Source organism: Rhipicephalus microplus, chromosome 1 (assembly GCF_043290135.1).
Source record: "Rhipicephalus microplus isolate Deutch F79 chromosome 1, USDA_Rmic, whole genome shotgun sequence".
Lineage (NCBI taxonomy): Eukaryota > Metazoa > Arthropoda > Arachnida > Ixodida > Ixodidae > Rhipicephalus > Rhipicephalus microplus.
In genome coordinates this window covers 291,554,452-291,582,415 of record NC_134700.1, presented here as the reverse complement: position 1 = coordinate 291,582,415, position 27,964 = coordinate 291,554,452, and the positions used below count along the sequence as shown (strand labels likewise).

Sequence of the window (27,964 nt, the reverse complement as noted above, 5' to 3'; positions counted from 1 at the left end):
GCCATTGTTCCGCCTGTACATCTCCTGAATTGTCACCACGTGTTGAGCACTGCAGGGTAAAAAAAGGCCTCTACCATGTTCCGCCAATCAACCTGATGCTGTGCTTGCTGCCACGTTATACCCGCAATCATCCAAATCCCTTCTGCCGACCTAACTTTCTGTCTCCTCCTCGTTCCTTTGCCTTCTCTTGGAATCCAGGCTGTTACATTTGTGCGAACGACTCCAAACGCTGTGTCGACAACGCTGCATGTAATTCGCAACGCATAGTTCACGAAAAGCTTAAGAGGTCTTTACCTCCTCAGCGAGAAACAACAAACCGAGCACAGACTCGTGCTGCTTAGAGCCGCCGCTAGGAGGCGATCTCGCTGCAGACGCGGCGCCGGGGTTATCTGATAGCGGACCCGGTGCAAACCCGGTGCTCGACACACTCCTCGCTCAGCGGGCAACATTCATCGTGTCGCTCAGCGTGGGCGGAGCTTAGAGGTCGGATTTATAAAAGTGTCGTAGCGCTCTGATAAAGGCGCACAAGTTGTTCCCCGGGAGCTGCTTCTGTTTGTCGGATCGCGCGACTACTTCTGCAGTAAGTGCATGGCTTTTTGACGTTTGCATAAGAGAGGAACGTCACATTTGTGCGCCGAGCTGCTTGAAGGGTAGGCGGGAAAGAACGGAGCAACAAAATTGCACAATCCGCGCGCGCGCTGAGACATGTATGAGTGTGTCATTCCGAATTATACCGCTAGAACAAGCATCCAGACGCAGCAGAGTGTGCAATCGTTAAGCAGATTCCCAGTAACGGTTTCGGGTCATTATTTCTGTTGGCTGGTTGGTCGCGACTCAGGCTGTGAGGGACGCTGTAGTGGAGGACTCTGAAATGATTTCGACAACCTGGGGTTCTTTAATGTGCATTGACATCGCACAATACGCGGGTTGCCAGCATCACGTCCGCATTGAAGTGCTACCGCCGTGCCTTGTATTGAAACCTCGAATTTCGGGTCAGCAGCCGAGTACCTCCCCTACTGCTAGTGCTTCGTATTATTGTTTCATATGTCGTCGCTACAGCTTTACATGTATCGTCGTGACAGATGCAGAGAAATCTTAGTGCGAATGTGTTATCGATTTAATTCGTTTTTAATATTTTAAAGACGGACGCATATATATGGTACGGACGGTGGCACTGACTTCTCGATGGATGGTAAGTGTGCCTTTAAGCTTCACTCAGTATTAGTGATCGAGCACACAGTGTGATAGTCCCTGTATTGTTATTTCAATTGACAAAAGAAATGGTGCGTGACGCTATTGATGGATTGATAATTAGTTAATATTAGAGGAACGCAATCGTTCTAATACAACACGTGCCAGGTCGCGAACATTGACTCTCGCACTGAATCCAACCTCCAGTTGGACTGAAGCGAAGCGAAGGAACTATTCTGTATTATCTTTAGCTCTGAGTTGCCTTCGCGAATATTCACTCAAATCTAATTTGAAATGGCTGAAAATATACTGCGTGTGCTGTTTGTATGGGGTTGCATTGAAAGCATTGACCGATCATCGAGTAAATGTGCGCACGTTGATACGCAGACGATACCGCTGGTCCATCGCATTGGCGCGACTCAATCTGTGATTCAGCCTTTGTTTTAAAAGAGAATGTACTAAAGCATGAAGTTCACCGTTCATCCACACGTGAGGACGAAAAAACGAGTTTGCAATTTGAATATCCACTGATCCGTATCACCATTTTCGACTAAGTTTTACCGTGAACGAGTTTTGTGTGCGCCGTAAAGAGAGCGCTACTCAAGTAAGCTGGAAAGACTGCGCAACAAGCGAATGGAGTGGAAGTTGCTACATGGCACCGGCATTCAGGGTTCTCAAACTCACCTCGGTTAACCCCGGGGGCTGTCATGAGATTTAGCCCCACAAATGCCGGGACAGGCCCCGCGGTGGTGGTCTAGTGACTAAGGTACTCTGCTGCTGACTCGCAGGTCGCGGGTTCGAATCCCGGCTGTGGCTGCTGCATTTCCGGTGGAGGCGGAAATGTTGTAGGCCCGTGTGCTCAGATTTGGGTGCACGTTAAAGAACCCCAGGTGGTCAAAATTTCCGGAGCCCTCCGCTACGGCGTCTCTAATAATGATATGGTGGTTTTGGGACGTTAAACCCCACATATCAATCAAATGCCGTGACAGTGAAGAAGGTGGAAGCGGGAAGGGGAAAAGTAGGAACAGCATGTCAGCTATAACGTTGCCATTTGTAAGAAGGCATTTTCCATACCTCATGCGTGGCTCATACCGAGGGGGATTTGGTGCCAGGACCCGAAAAAACAACAACATATCAATACTGATTTCCAAAACGACTAAAATCTGGACGCCTCTTCTGAAGTATATACACTGAAGTGTTGGACTTTCGTTTCGCGGTTACGTATCAACATATGGCAACCGTGTAGGTGCCTTAAAAAATTAGGCACGCTTATGTACTTCACCCGCACAAAGCGTAATTTATCGTAGCTGGCCAGAAAACATTGCGAGCACCATTTAGTAATGCCTACCGATTTCCATCGTGACGTCATAAAAAAATAAAGCACGGGAACAGTCTCATGTGGGCCGGGACACCAGCGAAAGGTCGGTGGGCCACACGTTTGAGACCTTTGTCATAAACGCAGGGTTGATCGGGTTGTATGGGACTTGACTGGTCTGCAAAAACTTTATATGCTACAGGACGGGCTTAGCGCGTAGCTCGCTTCTCCCTCGTAGGCAGCAACTTTCCCTACGTTGGAGACAGTCATCCAAGGGTTCTATTGATATTGTCATTGCAATTGAAACGGTGGATTGAGGATGAGTTTTTTTATTAACTAAAGGAATGCGTGCTATTGGCTCATTCACTCCCAAACTGAGTGAGCGTGAACCCCGTGCTGCCCCGCCACGGTGGTCTAGTGGCTAAGGTACTCGGCTGCTGACCCGCAGGTCGCGGGCTCGAATCCCGGCTGCGGCGGCTGCATTTCCGATGGAGGCGGAAATGTTGTAGGCCCGCGTGCTCAGATTTGGGTGCCCGTTGAAGAACCCCAGGTGATCGAAATTTCCGCAGCCCTTCACTACGGCGTCTCTGATAATCATATATGGTGGTTTTAAGACGTTAAACCCCACATATTTATTTACTTATTTACATCAATCAAATATCAATCAAATCAATCGTCAGCAAACCTCGTGTTCGAATGGATTTGCGTTCAACCACATTGAAACAGCTTGATACGGAAAACGGTGCCCTTTTCGCCTTTCACAATTTAATAATTTGACTGCATCAATATTTCCCAGTTTACGCCTCTTATTACCCGTTCTGAGACGCGCCATAGTTTAGACACTCCCAATTACACAAAAAATAAAAAAGCAAACACATCTTCGTAACCGTCTCATTTAAAGAAATTTAAACTAGCACCTCTTAGATAGCACCGGCAAAATAAGGCAAACTGTTTCGCACAAAATTGTTTTTGATTCATTTATCATATCGTGATATGAGGGCACGAATATACCTCGCAGTACTCTAACCATATTATGGGCGCGTGAAACCCGACATACTATTATGAGATATAACAAAATATTAGAAACAAGCTACTGTTTTTCCCCTTTATTTGTCTATCGGAGTAAGCCTTGGATGAGGCTGTGGATCATGTAGAGGTGTTATCCGTGATGTTATGTGTATATCAGATTACGTATCATAATTCTCAATCTGCACATGGAATAATATGTCACGCCAATGTCTCTAGCATTTTATTAAACATTTATCACTGAAACGCTGTAAGAAGGTCACCCTTTGATATTTAAACATCTTAAATAAGAAACCAAACAAAATAAATACATTTCAGGATCTCGTAATCGTTTCAACGGGTGCATTAACATTTACGCGACTGCTGGATGAAAGTTATGAAACCTTTACCTCGAAAGGTGCTCACGAGAAAGGGAGGGCGGGAGGTGAAGTTCTTGTATACCATCGGTGGCAGCCCCTTCACAATAGCGCGAACGAGATTCCGTTTTGAGCTTCGAGAAATCTTCCTCAACTACCGCCTGTTTACCGACTAGCAGTGCGCAGCTTAGATATTGCGAAATTTATACGTTGTCTAGCACGAGACTTGGAAAACGTTAACCAAACACGACAATACTTTTACGAACTTGCCTGGAGTTGCTTTAAAAAAGAAGACTCTCTCTACTGAGTACACCGGGAGCGAAATCTGCAGTTTTAAAGCGAGCGATTAGCCATCGGTGATTAAAGGAGACAGTACGGTAACCAACTTAGTAAATGGCTTCAAAAGTGAAGTTCGTTTCTTCGTCTATTGGAGATGCCAGCCTTCCAACTTGACAATCTCGCCATGTTTTTAAGCTTTTTTCTTTAAAGTTTTGTTTGAAAGAAATCTGTGATTGACGTGCAGCGTTATGTTATGGGCAGTTTTTCAGCCGTTTCTTTTTTAACGCACCGCTGCGAAGATTAGTGACTCGCTTTTACGCTATTAGAGATTCGAACTCTAACCTAACAACCCTGAGAAGAAGGAGGTTGGGAAAGTACTGAACTCGTGAAGAGCACGCCGTAAGTATAGAACGTAAAAAAGGAAGTTCTTGCTAGCTGGTTATGAAAAATCCTATCAGACTGAGGCGTCATTGTCGTTCAATACTTTGAAGGTTCTCTTTTCGATAAGAAAGCAACGTCACTGAAGGCAAACAAAGCAAGGAGAAGGAGGAGATTGAACTTAATTGACAGAAACCAGCAATTTTAGGTGGCCGGGCCTAGCTAGACCTGCCAGGAGCATGGAGCAAAATTTTTTGGTAAAAAGTTATTTTTGGCCCATGCAGGATACACTAATCTCTCTGCCTCTATATAGGAGATGTTTAAACAGCCTTTTTCGGTGCTTTGCGCATAAACGGATTCCCAGGTACAGGCTAGCGCAGGAAAAACAGAGGAAATTTCCATTGTTCAGATAAGTAGAGCGGCGATATTATACGGAATGGCAGAGACTGGCGGGGCCTGTGGTTGTGAAGTAAGAGTGGGAGAGACAAATAAGTGAGTGAAAAAAAGACAGCAGGAAAAGACAAACGCTTTAGAAGCATGCAGGTTGCGTTAAGTGGGCCCTACTTTAGGTGCCTCTAGAAAAGCGATTCCTCGTCTTTGCGGGAAATACTGCAGCGACCAACGGTGGGTGATACGCGCTATCGGTAAAAGCACTGAAGGAGGTAAGGCCACGCCACCGCGTAACACCTCCCTGGCTTTTATCACTGAGAGAGCTTTGCTCGCCGTACACAGCGTCATTGAGTCAGCAGAGTTAGCCCTACATCGTTTGCACTGATGTCAAGCCGTCTCCACTCACGTGTCCATGCTTGCAAATACGCCGCGTTTTGTCTCGTATACACGTGTTCAAGTAAGCCATGCGAATGTCGAAAAGAGCTGAAAACAATATATTTCTTTCAAGAGAGAGAGAGAGAGAGAACATAAAATGAAAGGCAGGGAGGTTAACTAGGGCTGATCCCCGGTAGGCTACCCTGCACTGGGGAAGGGGAGAGGGGGAAGGTAAGTTATAGAGGAGGAGAAAAAAGATATTGTCTTCAAGCATGCAGAAGTGACACATGTGGAGCCAAAACAGCAGTCCGTTACTGACAGATTCTTTTTATAATATACCATTAATTAGCTCATACAACACAATAGAGCAACTTTCTGATAACGGGCTGCGGTCTGTAAAAACTGGCGCCGCCAAATCACTCTAAGGCTGGCATACGTTCTATTAATGAGTTTGGTAGGTTGATCAACAGATCTTACACAGAACTTGCAGGGCGTGGGACGCGGTACATTTTTTTCGCATATGCGAAAAATGCGGTCTCGTGGGGAATTAAAAAAAAGTAAATGTATATAAGGAGAGGTTGGTAGGGATGCGTGGCATCGACTATACTCCTATTCTCTTGCACAACAGTCGACATCGCCCATTAGGCAAGAAACACAAGGCTAAACATAAATACATAGCACAACACTTAAGCACCAAGTCCAAGTTTTTCAATACAGAAATGTGTTCACACCACTAAAATTGCGTCCACACCACAAAGAGTTTGGAAAAACGCAAGTAATCACGCAATTGAAATGCTCACACAAAACATGAAAGTTCACCTAAATGTCAAATGTGATTGCGTCTCTTAAATACTGGACTGCTTTCACAAAGGTTTTCACACAGATATTGCAATGAAACACAAGATAATTGCTGTGTAACGTACCGGTTAACAATAACGCTAATGCATTTTCGTTTTTGGTTTAGTAATGTTGAGACATTTCTGCCTACCCTGCGTCTTCCCTGAACAAAAAAAAAAGTTTTAATCATCATCATCATCATGCTAGAGAAAGTGAACTACTGCACGCGCAGTAGTGGCTTGTCGGTTTTCTTTGGCCATCGACACAAGATCATTCGCAAAGACCAAATTAGGATGTCTGGTAGATTATTCGCCGAGTACAACGGAAGATGGCTGTTAGAGCGAATGAAAATAAAGTCCTTGTCAGCTTGCAGTATCTACAGACTTCACGCACGTACGCTTGTCCTTGAGCGCTCACATCACCAATCCAACGCCTATATTGAAAAGCTGGCCAATCCTTGCCCCTCTGCGTCGACTATAGCCCCTACAGTGCAGCGAGTGCATTTCTCGGGACGTTGTTGGAGTCAAGGCTCTGGCCATGAGATCATCCTGTACAGGCAGCGAATAGCAACAAGATTTATGACCAGGACAAAGGAAGGGTGGTCGCCTTGATGAGCTTGTCTCTATAGACAAATTCCACCGGACTTCCGTCGCGAAAATGCGGTGGCGCTGTCTTCGTAGACAAAAGAGCGTTTAAGGTTTTCACAGCGCTTATGGCGTCTTACAACGTCGTTTTGTTGGCGCACATCGCAGCCTTCAGCGCTTATGGCGGAAGTTACATGCGGACTTCGCAATAATTTTACCAATAATGTCGACATCGGCCTACCCGTGTTTACAAACATGGGTCTATATTCTCATGCTCCTCAGAAGTGTAAAGGGAACGAACAGAGACAGCAAAAACGAGGGGCACATGGCAGGTATATGTTTATATACATGCTCCAATGCGAGACATTGACAACGCGCATGCGCTACACACAGAATTTGATTCAATTAAACTTTATTTACAGACGTGAGACATCATTTAGCAAACTGTTTGAAGCCTACCAGTGCGTCCACGCAGAATGTACTTGCAGAAACAAGTTTCGAGCCGCCATTTTCACACCACGAATATTCTCCGAAAGAAAGTCTAAAATCACCGTAATACCCAAAGCTGCAAAGCGTGGCGATGTGGCTGCTGTGTGAGGTAGGTTTGTTGACGTTAAACTGTTCAAGTATCGGCACCTCGTTGGCAACTCCTGGTGATGCCACGTGCATACATATGAATGCCTTACACTTTTGCAAGCGTTATTTTTCACTCACGTCATGAGAGGTACCAGCCAAGCGGAGCGAAAGCGAATGGTCTCAAAAATGAAAGGCAAGAGAAAAATGAGGCCAGCCACGCAGTATACCTGGTTACGCGACCGCTGCTGTTTACATGGTTTTCTGGAGGCTACAAAGAAACGCCTACGTGAGCGCAAATGACTTGCATAGGCCTCAATGGCGTTTATATACTCACGGTGTTACCCTGTAGGCGGTAATGACCTTGCGTCACCTAATAACAACAGTGGATACAAGTCCACATCTCATATAGAAGACACGTGCAGTGGGGAGCTTGGCAAAGCTGTCTTTATGCGCCCTAAGGGATCGCCCCAAAGGTCAGTTATAATTGATGTTAAAGGGGCCCTTATTACTCTTCATTACTTCATAGTTTTACACGCTTTTCTAGCTGGTTGTTCACACTGAAGGCTTGAAAGACAGGTGCTGCAAGAACGGCAGCGATAGGGGCAGGCAGCGCGAAGTTATTCAGCGTAGAAATATCAAAATACAATGAAATGGATGCTTGCCGTCAACTCGATTATCGCGGGCTTACCTGACCATGTTTCCCTCCCCCTATGACATCGAAATGAGCTGAAAGCCCTACCGTACAGGAAACTCAGATGACATACTGCCCGTAATGCCCAAGGCGCCTTTGTGATGGTAACAAATAATCTGGTACTTGAAAAGGGTACACCTGCCCCGCCACGGTGGTCTAGTGGCTAAGGTACGCGGCTGCTGACCCGCAGGTCACGGGATAGAATCCCGGCTGCGGAGGCTTCATTTCTGATGGAGGCGGAAATGTTGTAGGCCCGTGTGCTCAGATTTGGGTGCACGTTAAAGAACCCCAGGTGGTCGAAATTTCCGGAGCCATCCACTACGGCGTCTCTCATATAATTATATCATGGTTTTTGGACGTTACACCAAACAAGTCAATCAAAAGGGTACACCTGCGAAACGAGCCAGCTCGCGAACGGTTCTATGTTTCGTAGGTTTACTGATATTTCTTTTTGCGATGGCGTTTTTCATTTCTTTCGCTTTCAGCTCTTTGAAACAACAGTGCCAGAAGCGTCCCTGGCACGCTTCCTCCAGCACCGTGGCGTTTGGCGCATTCTTTGATTTGATTTATATGTGAGGTTAAGCGTCCCGAAACCACCACATGATTATGAGAGTTGCCGTAGTGGAGGGCTCAGGAAATTTCTACCACCTGGGGTTCTTTAACGTGCACCCAAATCTGAGCACACGGGCCTACAACATTTCCGCCTCCATCGGAAATGAAGCCGCCGCAGCCGGGATTCCATCCCGCGATCTACGGGTCGGCAGCCGAGTGCCTTAGCCACTGGACCACCATGGCGGGGCTTGGCGCATTCTTTGACTAGCTTTGCAGTTTTCAAGCCGGAAAAGGCGGATAGCTTTATTCTTTTTCACCTTTGAGTGAAAAATCATGCTAACAAAAAAAAAAAGAAGTCTAATAGTAATCTCTATTTTGATGCAATGCCGCGATTAAATTTAGGTTGCATTTATCCAATGATAAGGCAGCGACCTTCCGGCGTCACTTCCGCTCGCAACAGTTCTGGCAAGCGCCACTACGAAGTATGCAGTCAGCACCGACGTTTTCAAGCGTTAGAGGGCCCCTTTAGCAGAATATGTGACCAGTAAAAGAGCGAGGGATAGTGGGATGCACCATCTGCTGGTGGTTTCCGGTTTGAGGAGTGTAGACGACGGCGAATCGCTCCGGCCTCAGATTATTCGGGATGCGCGCGCGTGGTCGCCCGTTTATCTTCGTCCTGCTGAACCATGGTCGGCTGTTCAGTCTTGGCTGCTCCAACTCGAGCGTGAAAGGCAAACGCATGTATTGATTTTTATAGAACGAAGAAAGGAAAGTTAGGTCTGCGCATGTTCACTGATATCTTCTATTTGCAGAAGGTACTTCCAACTTGTCGCATTGCTGTGAATACGTCGTATCTAAAATGAATAACTCAGCCAAAAATGAATAAAAGGTCAGGAATACCATTTCCGAAACTGCAAAAAGGCACACTTATTAGAGGCCACAGAGTGAATGATGATGAGTGGCGCGAAGCGTCCATCAGCCCGTTCATGCTTCCGTCCGTCCGTTCGTTCTTGCTTCCGTCCGTCCGTGCGTCCATCCATGCGTCCATCCGTCTGTTCATGCGTCCGTTCATGAGTTCGTCCATCCATCTGCCTGTCTGTTCATGCGTCCATCCGTCGGTACGTCCGCGCGTCTATTCATCCATTCGTTCGTCTGCTAACCTGTCTGTCCACCCGTCCGTGCGTCCATCCAGTGAGCACTCCAAGCACCGCCATCTCCAATCTTGCATCCCCTGTGGCACATGCCCGCTCTAGAGTGGGTATGTGCCACCGGTGGTTGCGTACTACTACATACATACATATAAGGGATGGACAGACCCACGCCTGAAAGAGCTTCGCCCCTAAAACAAACGAATAGGAGCGTCGTCTTTAAGAAGGCGACATGAGACAATATGCAGTCTCCCAATGCCAGTCTTGCTTTTGCGTCGTGCGACCAGAACTTCCGTTAGTACTTGCTTTCAGATATTATGTGAACACGTGGGCGAAATATACCAGTTATACGTGATGTGCGCCGGCCATTGCACCCATATATATGACAAGAAAACGCGGAAGTTTCACTCGAGAGTAAGTTCACACGAAGCTCTGGATGAGTTCGTTTGTGTTTATCTTGGTCAAACTGTGCGCCAGGACGGCACACAAGGGAAGAAATACGTTAAACAAGCGCAGGCTTTTGATTCTTCGGCGCCATCTATGTCTGACTGTATAGTTTATGTGCCGCCGTGCCACGCAGTTTGACCAAGATCAGCGTTCAAATAAGCATCTGGCTTCGACTAAGAAATGCATCTTATAGCGTGCTGAAGGCTAGAAAAAAAAAAAGAGAGAAAGATGTGTCAACGCGCTCAATAAGTGATGTGCCTCATGCCGATCGACCGACGATGTCTGCAGAAGGAACGATCCCGAAATGAACTCTTAGCACACTGCTAAAGTCCTCCCCAAACGCTGAGATTTTTAAAATTGCGATTTTTATCTGCAGTGACGTATGATAAAATGAAGACCGTCTTCTGTATGGACTGATCTGTTAGCCAAACTGACAGCACCCCCGAGCAGCATAAAAACATTGCAGATCATTTTGGCGCCATAAAAAAAATTTTTTTTTAGTGTTCATGGCTTTCGTAGCTTGTCATCGTAGCAGTCACGGTTAGAAGAAACAAAAAAAAAAAAAACTTCTGAAGCCCTGATATTGCACGAAGAGGGTTTTTTTTTCAACTAAGCTTAACAAAAACGCACTCGTGCCGCTGCCAACCCGCGTGGTGCGTCGAACCGGAAGCCGTCGTATCCCACAGTTCGCTGCGATTGCCTATATTACCGGTCACCTATTCTCTCGTGACTGCAGCTATGCCTGAGACAACGAGCCAACCGGTGATCCGCAGCCACTTCGTGAGCCGCGTGACGAGCCTGCCGGTCGTGTCGACAGCGCTGGACACAGCCAAGCAGTCCTACAACCAGGTCAAGGACAGCAGCGGCCTTCTGGGCTACACGCTCAGCACGGCCGAGAAGTCGGCCGCGTACGCCGTGGGCCACTCTCTGCCCCTGCTGGAGAAGTTCGCCCGACCCATTAACTACGTGGACAGCTTGGCCTGCAAGGGTCTGGACCGCATCGAACAGAGCTACCCGGCCGTCAAGCAGAACTCGCCGCAGGACATCTTCAAGGACGCGACCTCGTTCGGCCTGAAGAAGTACGTGGACGCACGAGACTACGGCGTCAGCCTGGCCTCGCAGGCGGTGCACGCCGTGAGCCACCCACGTGAGACGCTGACCAACGCGTACCAAGTCTGGAGCCAGCAGGCCCGAGAGCAGGGCGTGAGCGCGCTGGCGGCGGCTGAAGACTCGCTGGACAAGGTAAGCTTCCAAGAACACCTTAGGGGGAAGATGGAATCTCGAAGTGCTGACAAATCCTTGGAACACTGGGTGTCGAGGACCAAACGTATCGACAAGCGGACTTGTTTTTTTTTTTTCTAGCAATGACAGTCGAAACATTGGCTCTGTAGGGATACTCCGTGCTTCGCGGATGTCTCATCACTTGCTGAGGAATAGTGTCGCGTCTTAAGATCTACGGCAACGCGCTTTCTTCATTTGTCAGTGGTGCTTCGTAGTGGCACTTTCACAGCTAGCAGAAAGCCGACGTGAAGAACAGTTTTTTCTTTGGTGCATGACAGACTTCGGCCTGTTGTTGTAAGCACGGATTGACTTTGAAAGAGCACAATGTATTCCTGAAAGCCAGGAAAGCCTTGTTTCAAAGATCTATATTCATTCATTGCCTGCGCTAGCATAACATTAGGTATTAAGCAACTATTGCAGCTTCTGTATAGGCCATGGCGTGAATGAAAAATCAAATTAACTAAATAAAAGTTAAAACATACGCCCTAATTTGGCTGTACGAGGTTAGTCGCACGCGATTGCCTCTCACGTGATGCTTCGATAGTGATCGACCCCTTGGAACGTGCACACACTGGCCCTAATTAGGTAGAACACCCTTTGCGTCAAGCCTCTCAACGTAGCTAGAACAATTGTATCACTAATAACGCCCATGAAAGACATGAAATATCATACGAGCAATGTAAGCATCTGACACTTGGTGTCTATTTTTTCCCGATAGTGTCCGTTATCTTTGTCCACGCTCCGGTCGCCATAAATATTCGCAGACTACTCGGCGTGCCTCAAAGCATTTTCGAGTGACTCTGTATTGGTTGCGATAACGGCGTGTTGAACTGCAAATTTATCATCTCTACTTGTGTCGCTGCTAACGCTACAGCGCCTTTCTTGCTCGCCTGGGTTGGTAAAGTATGTCAGCTTGATTTTAGAGGCCAGTTGGTTAAATGCATAAGTAAATGTCATAGCGGACAGGGTTGGTTGGTTGTTCCTTAGTCCTGGCGCAACCCACCACGGGGGATTGGCCATAAAATGGACGGTACTTAATCTTTTTACTAGATCGGATATTTTAACAAAGAACAGATTGGTAAAATATCGATAAATACCCAAAGGGAATAAAAATATTTGTTGCAATAGATCTATAGTACCAGTGATTCACAATGGTTTACATGTAATGTTTCGAACAGCTTCTGTATGACTTAACCTAGACTACTGCTGGCGAAAAAAAAAGCGTTTGCTCATTAATCAAATCATACCGTGACCTCCTCTGTCGGGATGCATATGTTCTTAGCAATTTGCGAACTGCTAGTATTTGGACCCTAGCAAGAAAAGACAGGCGCGCAAACAGCGCCTGCACTGCTGTCTTCTCCGTCCATGTGTGCTATGGCGCATTATAGGTACCATTGATTGACATGTGGGGTTTAACGTTCCAAAACCACCATTTGAATATGAGAGACGTTGTAGTGGAGCGCTCGGGAAATTTAGACCACATGGGGTTCTTTAACGTGCGCCCTAATCTGAGCACATGGGTCTACAGTTTTTCCACCTCCATCGGAAGTGCAGCCGCCGCATCCGGGATTCGATCCCGCGACCTGCGGGTCACCAGCCGAGTACCTTAGCCACTAGACCACCGCGGCGGGGCTCCCCCATTTAAGTACACAAACCTGTAGAACTTCCTTTCTCACTTTCCCACTCTCTTGTCTCGTTACATGGGTCATCGCAATGAACTGTGACTCTACGTATGAGAGTTTCGTAAGCATAAAAAAGCAAGCTCTAGGTGTTACCTACACAAGAGCATCGCAGATATTCTTAAGCGCAAAGAAAAGCGCTAAAAGGTAGACAATGTTTACTCAAACGTTCGGTGCTTTACGAGTACGTGACAAGCCTGAGCACGTTTTCACGCAGCAGAGAGATAGCTGCGCTGCACAAGCTGCTGCTGCTGCTGCTAGCAGCAACAACAATGGCGGTGACGGTGACGACACTACCACCAACATAGATTTCGGCAAATAGTAGTGTTTCACAAACAAGATATATTTCGAATTCTCCCCGTTTCTGAAGTTTTAATAAACTTCGCATTTCACTGGAGCTATTCTCATAGCAATTTATTTCGCACTCGAGAAGACCCAACTACAGTGGTGAATTCTTCGGCGCAGTTGACAAACTGTGAGCCTTTTGGTGTCAATTAAATACACGTGGACATCTTGGCGTGCACGCTTTCAAATCCGGTCGTTGAGCAAGAATTTAGAAAAACATGGGCACCAGTAACACATTACTCAAGCACAAGCTGTTCACGTTTCCTTAAACCGTGAGTATTCTGCAGGTGACAGCTTCTTCGTGGCTAGCAGGGCCAAATACGCACGTCTGCCGATGGTACATACTACGTCACGAGGCCGGCGCATGCGCAGAAACGTCACTCCGGAAGGAAACTGCAGCCTATTCTCATTTACCGCCAAATTCAACACGAGCGGCGGGGACCCTCCCGGGAGTTAATCGCTGTACGCGACGGGGAGGAAGTGGATCCGGGCTTTACGATGTCTTAAGCGCCTCGGCTTTTACCAAGGGGCCATCAATTAAGCGACTCCCAAGGGATCAAGGAGTCGGTTAAGGCTGAGCCGCCCCTTTTCCTTTCTATAGCGAGCCGCACAGCTTCGATCCTCGCCCCTCGCATCCCGTCGGCAGCGCTCTTTCTTGACTAATGCCGGGAAGTAACCGTGAAGCTTCATTTGCGAAAATAAAATCTCGACATTTTTGTATCTTGTACAGACATTTCAAAAATATTACTCGTGTTATTAAGTGTAAATATAATGCATAGTTCATGTGACAGAGAGACACAATGTTGAATTCCAATGGCAGATCCACATCAAGTTTTTCCGCTCTGAGCAGAGCAATCAGGTTCCAATGGCGGATCGTGAGCGTGAATTGTGTGTTCCAATGGCAGATTGAGAGAAACCGATGATCACGGATTGATCCGTGGAGCTAGCATTCTCGCTCCGCTGAAATCGGCGGATTTGACCGGAAGTTCAAGTGACGTATTCTGTGCGACCGCCTTTCATCCAATCACCGGTGGATGTTCGGAATACTCTTCGCACTATTTCGTGCTCCCTCGTTAGATTTCCGCTCACCAACAGCTTCCGTCGAGACGCGCACGTTCCAATCTCAGATTTGGTGAGCAATTCCACTCGGATCGGTGCGCTTCATTCGCAATCTAGCCCAGCGCTCGCGATCTGCCATTGGAATTCAACATAACTGAGCTGCATGCACAGAAGTTTTTAGTCCGATCTATAGCTTGTAAACCAGTATCCTCGAGTGTATCGACGCCAGGGCAGGGTCAAGCAAGCTGCTATCGTTTGTTCCTTCTCTTTAGCGCTGGCTAACAGACAAACCGACAAACAGACAGACAGACAGACACGTGGAGGTAATTAAGACGAGTGTCCAGATAAAGAAAATGAAAATAAGAAAGTAGGGCGCTCAACTGGACTACGTCCAGTGTGAATACGAGCGTCCGATTTGCTACTGTGCACATGAAAACTTGAGTTATATATATATATATATATATATATATATATATATATATATATATATATATATATATATATATATATATATTGAACTACTTACTGATCACTTCAGGCTATCGATTCAAATATTCTATGTCTTTTTTATTCTTTTCATAGCACATGATTCTCTTGATTGATTAAAAAAGACGGTAATTAACACGCATGGGCTTAAAGACATTATCAGAAAAGTCCTACAATTGTTTTAGAAAAATAGTATAGCTTGTCCTCAGGTTGCCTAAATACACTTAGCAAGGGGAGCCATGAGCTGAGAGGCCAAAAAGCCTTACCCGAATACCCCTATACGTTCGCACACAGGCTGTGATTTCCCGGACTTACCATATACATCGCATGACACCCCACAGCGCCCTATCATTCTGTCATTAAAGCGGAAAGGGCTTGATTACCTTAAGTTGGTTGCGGATACTGTATAATTATTTTGGCTCATGATAACTGGCACTATGCAGTGTCAGCTTTTACGACGCTGCAAGTAAAAAAATTTGACAGTACACGGTTCCCAGTAAAAGATTTACCGGAAACAACATACGTAGACGCGGCCAAATACAAAGGAAATGACAACATCACTATAGCAGTAGTGGACTACAAAGGAAATCAAAAGGTCAGCGGCTGGGTGAGAACGAGCTTTGCAGAAGAGGCGGAGGAAGCAGCTATTGCAATGGCCATAGCATCCACCTCGACTTCACTAATTGTTAGCGACTCGCAGACGGCTGTGAGAAACTTTGCACGAGGGCGAATATCCCAAATAGCTTTAAGAATATTGGCTGGATGCAAAGACCAACGAACAATACTGGGCACCCGCTCACTCCTCCTTGCCCGGCAATGAGGCTGCACACCAGACAGCTCGAGGACTTACAGACCGAGCCTCTGGATTGCCCTGGTCGAACGGGGAGGCCGATGAGAGATTTGAGCGGATGACCACTTACAGAGATATTACGCAGTATTACAAACTATGCAGGAAAATTTATCCTCCCTCACACTCGTCATTGAACAAAGGACAGGCGGTGGCGTGGCGCCTACTCCAGACCCACACGTTTCCTAGTCCGGTAACAATGAACCGCTGCGTGCCGGAACTTCATTCGGACGAGTGTAAATTTTGCTGCAACAGGGCGGACTTGAGCCACATTTTATGGGCATGCCCACAGGCCCCCATGAGAGGCGAATTTCCAGACGGGAGTGGATGGGATGCCGCGCTCCTCAGCTCTGACTCTCAATTACAAGCCTGCCTAATACGGCAGGCCGAAGACGCCGCCAGGGCCGATGGGATCATGGCCGTCGTCTAGATTTGGTCCTCCCTTCTCCTCTCGGACCTGAAAGGGGAGGAGGACCTTTCTTCTAATTAAATAAAGTTTGTTCATCATCATTACACGGTTCCCAGTAGGCGGAGTAGGCTATATATATATATACTAGGCAGCTGTCTTCTTTTGTCCGGTATTTTTCTTCGAGCGTTCATGGGTGAATGAAGCAGTTAAATGAGTTTACTTTAGATTAATGCATCACCACTTCAGCGAAATGCCTCTCGAGCTTTAACTCCCTTTTCACGAAGCAGGAAGTTCACGCCAGCCGGAGCTTGATAAATGCATCTCTTTTCGAGGCTTATATTGAAAAAGAGTTCTCACACCAAAACTATGCGACTGCAACGAAGGTTATAGACTCGATGCTGTTTCTAACTCGCACGCATTTTGATGCGTAAGCATCGTAGGGCTGCTTCCCGAAGGAAACCACGCATGCTACATACGTATAGTGCAGCAGCAAATGGGCCGATCCTGAAGGTAGTGCCAATATTGAAATGGCAGTAGTGCTAAGGTCACGTTAGGGTCAGTTGTGTTCGAGTATATCCAAACAGCTTACGCAGATGCAGGAGATCTGTGGTGGCAGAGCGTATTGAGTGATCTCGTATGTTGGACACCCGCGTACGAATGGTTGACGACGTGTCACAGTCGGTAACAGAAACGACATTCTTGCTTATATATTTTTTAGCGCGCAGTCTCTCTCCCCCTTTATTAGGAAGCGCGAGATTAACGTTATTACGTTATCGCATTTCGTTTAACGTCCTTCGATATACGTTACGCATCTCCTTTCACCCCGGAAATGGCGCTGACGAAGGAGGCGCAGTCAGCTATTCCTATCGACGAAAACTCGTTGGCTGATTTCTAGGTGACTGTACTTGTGCGACAACGCTCTCGTATATGTAGCATATTTATTTGTCCATCCCGTCGGGAATGCTATACGCGGTGGCGTGATTTAGTGTAGCGAGTGCGAGGCAAGCTGGCGCTTGGCGGGAAAACCACAGTGATTTATAGGGCTCGCCCTCGCATAAAGCAAACTGTCACGCACATCACCAACGCCTGCCACAATACGGTATCCGCAACCATGCAGTTTAAGTAGGCCAAGTCGGAATGCACGCAGAAAGAAAAAAAGAACCAGGTGTAATATAATGTAAAAAAATATCGGAGAGTTGTAAATCTGGAGCGTTATCATTCCGCATATTGCTTTGTTAGCGCGATAGTGCGGGTGAAAGTCAATTAGGCTAGTGCAACCTCATTTGCATTATGTAAAACCACTGAGACAACAAGTAATTAAGGCTGCCTTTCTTATGACCAAGAATAAACAAAAACTTGAAATAATTACTCGAACGAAGGTTTGTATAGCAGTGAACCAAACGGCACCTCTCGGCGTAATTAATGTTGTATATACATATTTTTTTATTAGACTTCCGAAGCTGCGTTTAACATTTCCTTCCCGGAGGAATACAACAACGCAACGGAGTACTGAACAATTATACGACTAGACAAATTTTATTTGAATCAAGCAAACTTTTCAGTCTCGCCCACTTGCAGAGTTCGTGCATAGGTGTCCTGCGATTGACTCGAACATAAAAAAAACTAACAAGTAAAAGACAAGAGAACTAATAAGTCACGTGGGACACACAGTCTCGCACCCTGATTAGCTCTCGTTGGGAAGACAAAGAAATCGCGTGTTTGCTTGGCCTTAAACGAGCGTGGCCCGTGATTATCGTTCTCGCTTTTTTTGAGAAAGGAGAGGTAACGGGAAAGGATGACGCTACACCGAAAGATGGCTCGGAGGAATTGGCTTCATTCGAGATAGACTCCACGGGCTGCCGAGACAAAAGAGAGAATCAGTCGAGGTGGCGGTGCTCATTGTCGAGATTAAAATGAGTCAGTAGCGGCGCGATCTTCCAGCGAGTCCCGGTGTCCTTGTGAAGTAGTGATTTTTATCTGAAATGTGACTACCACGTCGGCGAATGTAGCGCGATACAATACAGCGCCACGACATCACGATGCAACACGATACGGTAGACAATGAAACTGGAGTGATTCGCATTGCAGTAGATCGTGTTTATTATCACGGCAATAGTCCAACTTGCAAGGTCTAGCATACGATATATTTCTGTAATGTGCTTAAGCAGAGGGCCCCTGTCTGCATGAATAAAGCCGGATGACGAGTGTTGATATAAGCGAGGGCGAAGATTAACAGTAGTTTTCGTCGAACGCTGACAATAAAATTGACGACAAACAAAGCGATTCCAAATTACTTTGGGCTTTGTTCTGCATTTTTAACTTTCTTTGCGAAAATTGAGTCTCGGCATTCTTTGTGTGTATTCTATTATTTTAAAACTCCGGTTATTCCGCTTCCATTAGTAATTGTCGGGATCATAGCAGATTTTTTTAGAGATCCCGCTCGTAGCTAACTGCAATAAGCTTCCGTCTTCGGAAAGCAGTGATTCAGATTAATTATTTTCATTTTTTAGAGATTCAGAAGATCTTGGCTCTTAATTGGGGAGGCTTTGCTTCTGCGAACGCCTCGTTTTTTCCGAAATGGAGACGTTCGATAGTTAATTTAGTTCCCACGTATCGGTTTGTGTAAGTCACGTGGAACAAATGAAACACATTCCACGAAGAGACGTCTGAAAAAAGGAAACGAGACACGTGTTTGTATATTTACGCGATTCAGAAAATTGTACAGATTTTCTTTCTTTTCCGGGAGTTTAACAACAAATTATAACTTTCGACACGCTTCACTGGAGTATCAATGGTCTTGCTCCAATAGCATTTGACGATATAATTGAATTTGTTAATTTAGTCGGACAAATTGAAAAGGTAAATGCCCCCTTATTATGAGCAGATGAACTTTTTTAAAGTGCTCCTATTTAATACTGCTTTTCTGCGCAATAACATTGCTTTTTGACCGAAAGTTTCATTAAGTATAGGAGAGCATGAAGCAACATTTTAGAGGAAGTTCAGCTCATTTGACGCGCGGATACTCACTGACATGTTGATGATACAGCTGGTTAAAGTCGCAGAACATTAAGCGACTTGTTCACACACTGTTTTTTTAAATTGCAAAAGTTTTCCCAACGAAACACAGTGCTAGAAATTTAGATGCAGGTCGGTTTTCATTGTAAATAAAAGGCACATAAGGCAAAAGCACTTCACCCACAAACACATATGTAAACTGTATATACGCTGCGCAAACGTAGAAAAACTACAGTAACGGTATCATGGAAAGTGTACGCTTGGCTACACATACAACACACCCGATAAACTCGCACGTATTGTACCATTTTGCACTCTTAAAGGTAACTCGTCGAGAAGTTCAGCACGCTTGTACCATGTACTCACGTGCCGCAGGAACTGGCGTCACTTGGCGTCTCGGTCAAGAAGAGCCATTACGAGCCGAAGGGCGAGGTGGTGCATCGCGTGGCCACCGTGGTGCAGAAGTCGCGCCAGTGCCTGACGCTCAGTGTTCGGCAGCAGTACGATCTGTTCCAGCAGCGCGCCTCGCAGATAGCCACACAACTGCTGGAGGCGCTTGGCTTGCTGTCCAAGATGAAGGACGGCCTCCTGGACGGAAACAAGAGCTTCAAGGACATCCTAGACGATCTTCATTCGGACGCCGCGTGGCTCAAAGCTCTGCTCAACGACCCTCACCCGGAGATAATCAAGGTACACTCCGCGTGGAGATCATTGAAGGACTCCGGGACCACTGATTGAAATAATCGTCGAATGACACCATTGTTGGGGCCTACTTCCTCACGAATCGAATTTCCGCAAATTTTTTTCGCATTTGCCGGGCTTACTTGTTGTGCGCTTCCAGTTCTTTCTCTGTCCTGCTCTTCTGACAAGCACGTTTAAATACAAAAGCCCGCATGTCAGGCGCGAATAATGACCTTGAGCTTGACCTTGGCTTCATGACCTTGAGCGTGTGATGAAACCCTATCACTCTCCCTCATTGCGATTCCTGTGCGCGAGTATGGCTCACTGTGTAATGTCAGACAATGCAGCACGGTGCCGACACGTAGCGGCACCTCATGACAAGAGGCGCATCTAATGCAAAACGACACTCTTGGTTTAAGTCAACTATTGGCCAGTGGCAGCAATCTTGTTTATGACGACATACAGGAGGCGCTTCGCACGTAGTTTATGAACGCTTTTTGCCAAGCACGACTGCGAGATCTGGCTGAGATGTTCGGAGAGAGGTCTGCCTTCAGTTGGATATGTTTACTCGCCAAGCCCTAGATTTAGCTCATGACCCCATTTAGATTAACAATAACAGGTTTCTTCCTGTAGCTAAAAAAATCCTGTAGCTAAAAATTTAGCTAAAAAGTGGTACCATAACGAAAAATACAAGCGGCGTGCGATATAGCCGCCAATACCAGACTTAAGCAATTGTATCTGTCATTGAATTAGCGATTACAAATCGACAGTCGTACATTGTTCTTACGAACGAAAGGACCTTGCTGCGGCCCACGCTGACAATGTTTTTCACCCGCCAGAACTTTATGCTATTGTATACTATAGGTTTGCATTAGTGGTTACTAAGCGTTATAAGTGGCGTCTTCCTGCTTGCATACGGATGGATAAACAGCATGCAAACAACACTGTGAATACAGGTGCTTCAGTTACTTGCTAAAGAATTATTCTCCAAAACGTTCTTATACTACAATTGTTTGTGAGCGTACATGTCAATAAACCACAAAGTGGCTGACTGGGCTAGTTGGTTTAGCACACTTGAGGTTTAACAGCGCGAAAAAATACACGGCAAACAGGGAAAAAGACGGGACAAGCGCTGGCTTCCAACTAACATTTTATTGACATTGATTGATATGTGGGGTTTAACGTCCCAAAACCACCATATGATTATGAGAGACGCCGTAGTGGAGGGCTCCGGAAATTTCAACCACCTGGGGTTCTTTAGCGTGCACCTAAATCTGAGCACACGGGCCTACAACATTTCCGCCTCCATCGGATATGCAGCCGCCGCAGCCGGGATTTGATCCCGCGACCTGCGGGTCAGCAGCCGAGTACCTTAGCCACTAGACCACCGTGGCGGGGAACATTTTATTGATAAGAAGGCTGGTCATATACCAGAGTGAACAGAAAAAAAAAGGCGCAGTGTGCTGGAACCCATTGTCTTGCGCTAAATTTTACGTGGGCCAGACGGGCAGACGCCCAAACGAACGCTTACGGGAACACGCCAATATTGTTCATATTCGCAAAGATGGCTTCTTCGCGCCACATGTGAGCACGTGTGGGTGCACTCGGCTGTTCGAAAAGACAACAGTTCTCGGTAAGATTAAAGAAGAACACGAGCGTATAATCTACGAGGCTGCTCAGATGGTGCTTGAAAGAAACGCATGCGTCAGCAAGCCATCGGTTGCTTTGTCAGGAAGAGAGCTATGCTTTTCGAGGGTCGGCGCTGCAGGCACGGTGATTGCTGATGATATTTCGTATTCCTAAGTCTGCCGTTTTTCGCTTTTTTTTCTGTTCACTCTGATATATTAACAGCCTTCTTGTCAATAAACCTTTAGTTGAAAGTCGGCGCTTGACCCACCTTTTTCTTATCCACCGCGTATTTTTTCGCGCTGTTCAACCTCTAGTCAATAAATCGCCCTGTTGTGTAGATATATTAGAAAGAAACGAAGGCCTATAGCAGAAGCACTTGCCAAAGAAAAGTTTCATGAACTGGCTCACTGTTCTCAGACGGAACATTTAGCTCATTTAGCGAACTTGCTCGGTTTCTTTAGCTGCCTAAATATGATGGACCACCGTCTCTGGTATGATAGTGTCAGCTGTAAGTATAGGCCAGCACTAAACCTACGGACCACGATGTACACAAGTGATTTGAGCGGGCAATTCCATTCTGTGCCTGACCCATCACCACCTCAAAGTAGTTTTCTCAATTTAACACCCATGCTTACGCCGCAGACCTTGCCCGGCAAAGCCCTGATCATGTCTCAAAACGCCGTTCACCAAGCCGTCGCCGTCGTCGCCGAGCACTCGATGCTAGTCCGCAGTATCCAGGAAACGTACGTCAGGATCTCACCCGAACTGTACAAGCGACTCGCCCCCATCGGCCACCTCGCCAACGAATCGGTCGCCAGGGCGTACGATCGACTTTCCCACCTCACGGAAAGCTTGCGGCAGACCATCCAAGCCCTGCTCAGTCACATTGTAAGTGAACGCAGTGTTTCGGTGCGTCAGTTCCTATTTTTTTTTTCATTTGAAGCTTGTTATGACTCGCATACTTCAATGGCGGCGTCAGACTGAAAAAAAAAAAAAGAATCCGGAGAGTGTGAAAATGCGCCAGTCGAAGGTGCGTCGGTTACACGCGTATTCACATGCGCCGTTGTCCAATAATTGATGCTCTTGCAAACGTGGGCTTGTCGGTGATCAGGAATTTCTGATGTGTCAATAGGGAATCCAAGGTCACTTGTACATTAACGTTGCCGGATGTCATTGTTGCCTGGTGTGAACGCATGACCATCAGTTTCATGCAGTAACCGAATCAGGGGGGGATCGAGCCACCCATCTTATGTGTGGGGAGTTCACTTTAATTAACGCCTAAAAGGTGGGCGTGGTCATTACTATTTTGTTTTTACTAGCACGAAAACCGTGTGATGGCATACATACTGTTAATGTGTGCTCACAGTGGTCCCATGCATTTGTCCTAACTGGTGATAGCAGGTGGATGACAAGCACTGAAGAGAGGGTGAGGGGGTGCTGACAGGCTTTGGGGAGAGCGATCGCCCCTACCGCCTCCGCTCTGGATCCGCCAATAAGCCGAAGTGTTACGCTGCTGAGCGCGTGGATGCATGTACAATTCCTGGCATATAGGAACGAAACAGTCCGCTGGCAGAATTACGCAATGCGATGAAAAAAAAGGAAGGAAGGAAAAGAGTAGTATAGTAGCAAACTAGTCACGCACATGCCAAGCTTCGCTAGCCCCCTTTTTCTCAGTAGGCAAGGCCTTCTAATTTTTTTGCTGCATGCTTATGTTAGATTTGCGTATAGTAGTGGTGCCACTACGCGATACAAGAAACACCATTAAATAAAAAAGAAAGGGGGCGCAAGAGAGGGACAAGCTGGTTAAATATAGAGCAGACTATCTGAGTCGCTACCTATTTTAGAGAGCCCGGGGTGGTAGAAAGACGTCCATGCTTCGCTTTATTGCAAAGATCAAGTGAAACGGCATGCTAAAGAAGCAGTCATGCAGAGTGTTTACACCTCGAAGCTCGCTCGCCTTATTTCTTGCAAATAACAAAAAAGTAATGAAACAAGAAAAAAGGTCGCAAGCTGTGGGAGTGGCCTAGTATTCCATGCTTTTACAGCTGAAGCGCAAAAAGGTATACAATGGACAACGGTCCTCGTTATCCCTCTTAGTCCGTTGTATACAATTTCGCGCTTCAGCTGTAAAAAAACTTGGACCATTTCCCTGAAGGGAACCCTGATGGGATTCGAAACGACAGCTTTGCGCACGGGTGCTGCCACGGGTTGAACGGCGCTAACGCGGGTGCTGCGGTGAACGCCGGAAGATTCGTTTGAAGCGATGGCTGGCGTAGGTCTTGTAGGTGACGCATATATGCATGCCTCAACGCGTACTTTAGGCGCGCGTCAGGTTTATTGCGCGTGAACCGACGAGTCGGTAGTGTAGGGACGGGTGGTTGCGGCAGGTGTTGCGGGCGAACGGACGAGACGGCAGCTGAAGTCGCCGCGGCGAGCGCGCGGCAGGCGCTGAAGAGTGACGTCAGCGCGCACTGCGACAAGAGAGTGACGTCAACGTACAGCAGCGGCGTGACCTACTTGGCACCGCGCCAACACCTACGGCGCGCGGCGCGTTCGTAAGGAGGGACAGCGATACACAAGCTCGCCAAAGAGCCTCTTCACATTTCATTTCATTTCATTTTATTACCTTAAAGGTCCCCAGGGGGACATTACATAAGGGGTGGGGTTACAAAAAACGTACAAAAAAGCCATGAATTAGTTTGAAAAATGGCTTGTGACGCTATGCATAAATGTTGATGGACAGGTGATTGCTGCAATATGGTGGGCTCGGTGACTGTGCAACAGCGCAGTTCAATAATCCGTTTGCCTTTGCCATGCAGACCTACGCCCTCATCGCCGCAGTCATCTAAAAAAGGCATGAATGGTGTACGTATACCCGCATTAGTGCCCTGTGGAAGTTTTATTGGAGCCCTTTCGCACTTACTGAGCATAAAATGCTAGGTAGTGAGAGGCTTTTTGCAGTCACCTGGACACATTTGATAGGTGTCTTTTCTTTGTAAAAAGTGGATTTGATGCAACCATTCAGTATTAACTTTCATTAGTAGAACAATAAATTATCTTTGGTTCAAGTACGGCCACATTCGATCTCGCAGGGCGCCCATTTCTGGGTCAAGACGACCTCCGTTCTTAAACCCTATGTTGCATTCCAGGCACAATGCTTTGCTCTTTACTGTTTTGAGGGTATGGCAGTTAACATTTCAGTTCCTTTGACGCATGATGATTAGCAAATATAGGTGTGGTCGTGCTACTTTATTTCTTACAAAGAAGTGGCTTACCGTTAAACCGACATGGACGTACTAATGTGTGGGCGGTATTTTACTGTAGCAAAACTTGTTAAGCACCCTTTAATAATTTACACGGAAAAAAACATTTTATTGATAAATGTTCCTATTGTTGAACGCTACCTCTGTCTTTTTTTTTTCAGCCTGCACTGCCTTTTCCGCAAAAGACAGTTGAAAAAGAAGAGGACTCGGAAGGGGATGACGAAGACAGTTTGACGGATTCTGAGAATTAGTTGCTCTAATGTTACTTTCTTGTATGTATGATTGTATAAATGGGAACATTTATGTGTGTTAATTACTCGTGAATTGTACTGAAAGTTAATGTCACTGGAACTAAAGTTTGTATTGCTGGTAATATAAAGAGAACACAATTTATTTTTACGAATAAAAAAAAATGCGAGAATGAGAACTCAATATGCCCTGGCATTAATGTGAAAGCTCTACATTCGGCACTTTTAAGCACTCAGCTCTGTTACTCTATGTCACTTTGTGTCAGTTTCGAGTTGCATGTTCGATCCCTTCAAGAGCTAAGCAGTAGACGGTGACGTACTAGTGCGCAAGTACCTCCTCGCGGCGTACCAATAAAATCAAATTAAAATGTTCGTCGCATGAATGGAACTTTCGAGAAGGAAAATTCCTACAAACTCAAACAACTATTGAGTAAGGATGTGGCTCAAGACGCGCGAGTCGCGCGCTCACTTTGCCTTCCCGAAAGGCGCTAAAAGGAAGTGCCAGGTGGTTGGAAAAAACAAGAAAAAACATCTGAACCTTAAAATACCCACCTGTGAATTCACTTATGTATTTCAATGGTTTTCAAGACTTGCCCCCATTCGTTCTGACCTCGCATTGCAGCATGCGACACAACTTGTGATGTCTACAAAAACAGTTCGAAAACAATTTGACGAATGCACTTCGATCGGTGCCTCATAGCTTTCGCCTTAAGTCATCCTAGCTTTTAAGAAGCGCTAGGGATTTCAAAACTTTTGCATTAATGATGCAAATTTCTATTTTTATGTTGTTCAATAGTTTTTTGTTTTTTTCTTTTAAGCACCACGGCATACGTCTGACGGATAGATTCGAAAGCTAAACAGAACGTTATTAGTAGCCTCAGTGCCATTGCACTTAGCAGAAGAGATGCATGCGTGATTGTGTGATTAATAATTTGTCGCAGTCCGATGCGCCAGTCCTGAGCCAGTCGGGCAAAAGAACAGCTCGGATCACCACGATCCCGTCAGAAAGAGCACTCGAGGCCTCCCAGTCCGTCCATTAAGCATCTTCTTACCCCTTGCTAAGACCCCACACGGTGCGTATGGACGTGTATAATTAGTAAGTCTTAATTAAAACTTCTTTGGGTGGCACGTACTGAAGGGACGGTGCCGTTGTTCTGCTGTTCACTCCACGTCAAGTTGCTTCACCGCAATTCTTGACGCACGCTTATAGTGACCTATAGGCACGCTTCACGGTGTAGCATATTAAGTACGCGCATATACTCGGCCCCAACTTCTGACAGAGGAGCGAAAGCCGACGGAGGTGGGGCTTCCACGCGTTCGGGATGCTTCGCAAGTAGTATGGCAGCTATTTCGGTTCTTCTGTACACTTAAAAAAATGTTAACGAGAGAAACATTTCGATATCCCAGCGGAAATTTGAGGGTCATACTGCGAGTATATTTTTCTTGGAGAACTAAACGGTGCGTTTTCAGCCGCGCACTGACCCCTGAGTCCACTCACCAGCCCGCTCCTATTACATTAGAGCACGCATCGGACGGACGCTTCGACCTCCTCATCATCATTCACTCCGTGGATATGCTGCGAATTTCTTTCAACAGCACCATCTATCCGCTTGAATAGTCAACTGTACAAAAACTATTAACGCCATCTAGTCACATTATTTCTAAGGACATATAAAAACGATATCTGGTGAGGAATTCATAAAGTAGAGGTGGCTACATACGTAATACATGCGAATGGAGGAGGAAACGACTTACATCCTAAGTAGCTTCGCCCCTAAAAGCGGTTGTGAGGTGGGAGATAAGGAGGGGTGCCTCAGCCACTTCATAGTACCTGGTCATGAAGCACCGGCGAAAGTTTGATATATGAACAGGAGGAACCGCTAGGGGTGCCTTCACCCATGCGGATGCATCGAGCAGCCCCGGTGCTGCAATTGTACAGTACGCGGCGGATTTGTCAAACGTCATTAAATATACCGGTGAAGGTTATTTACGTTTTCAGAGTGATATGTTGCTTTCAAGGAAATTTGAAGCTCTAATACAGTGAAATTTTGCGTTGAATGAGGGCTTGAAGCAAGAAATTTGACGGCGACTAACGCATGCTGATTCGACTGAAAGATGTTTTACTGCTAAAAATCATGCTTCTTTTTTCCTGAAGCATCGAGTGAAACTTCGTGGACAATCCAGTGTTCTTCGACGGCTCTGTGGGGTGACTTTTGACAGCGCATCTCGAACTTTTCAGGCTATATATACATTTGGTGTTTCTATACCGAGGTATACATGTTAAAATAGCCTCGTATTTATCGAAGCAGCAGACAGTTTAACTAAATCATTGCTTTGAATTTAGCAACTGATGAGAATCAAGAAATACTTCATATGGCTTCTGCCCGAGTTTTGTGTTTTGTTTTGCGTTGATTTATCACTATGGTGCCGTGGGGCATTTAAAGTTCAGTTGGTCATGCAATATTAATTTATTAATTAGAAATTTGTTTATTCATTCATTTATTACCCTCATGGCTTACAAGCCTTACAGAGGGGAGGGGTTACATCAATAGTGGATTATAAGGCACGTAAAAAACGGGAAACTCATAGAAATAAACCAACAACAAGAAGGCATGAGCCAAGACACGCGCGTTACGGTACAATAAAATGTATAAGGTGAATGTGATCAAAAACTGAAAAACGCACTGCTAACAACAATACTAAGTATAAGGTGAAAACAACTGAAAACCACACTGCTAAGAAGCAATGCGAATGAACAATACGAATATAAAGTGAACATAGGCAAGGACTCAAATGTAGATCGCAGTGAAAAAATTCGGAGTTGTCTTTAGTACACGCACCTTCACATCACCAGCATAAAGGAAAACAGATAAGCAG

General features: G+C 46.1%; 1 protein-coding gene across 1 annotated transcript; it reads left to right on the top strand.

The window, feature by feature from the left end:
* Positions 1 to 425: 425 nt before the first annotated feature.
* On the top strand, positions 426 to 25,271 carry LOC119159399 (uncharacterized). The gene is made up of 5 exons (XM_037412140.2): positions 426 to 580; positions 10,882 to 11,387; positions 19,642 to 19,956; positions 22,219 to 22,464; positions 25,001 to 25,271. The coding sequence occupies exons 2-5, from the start codon at positions 10,884 to 10,886 to the stop codon at positions 25,088 to 25,090; spliced, it is 1,155 nt and encodes a 384-aa protein (XP_037268037.2). The 5' UTR covers positions 426 to 580; positions 10,882 to 10,883; the 3' UTR covers positions 25,091 to 25,271.
* Positions 25,272 to 27,964: the final 2,693 nt, after the last annotated feature.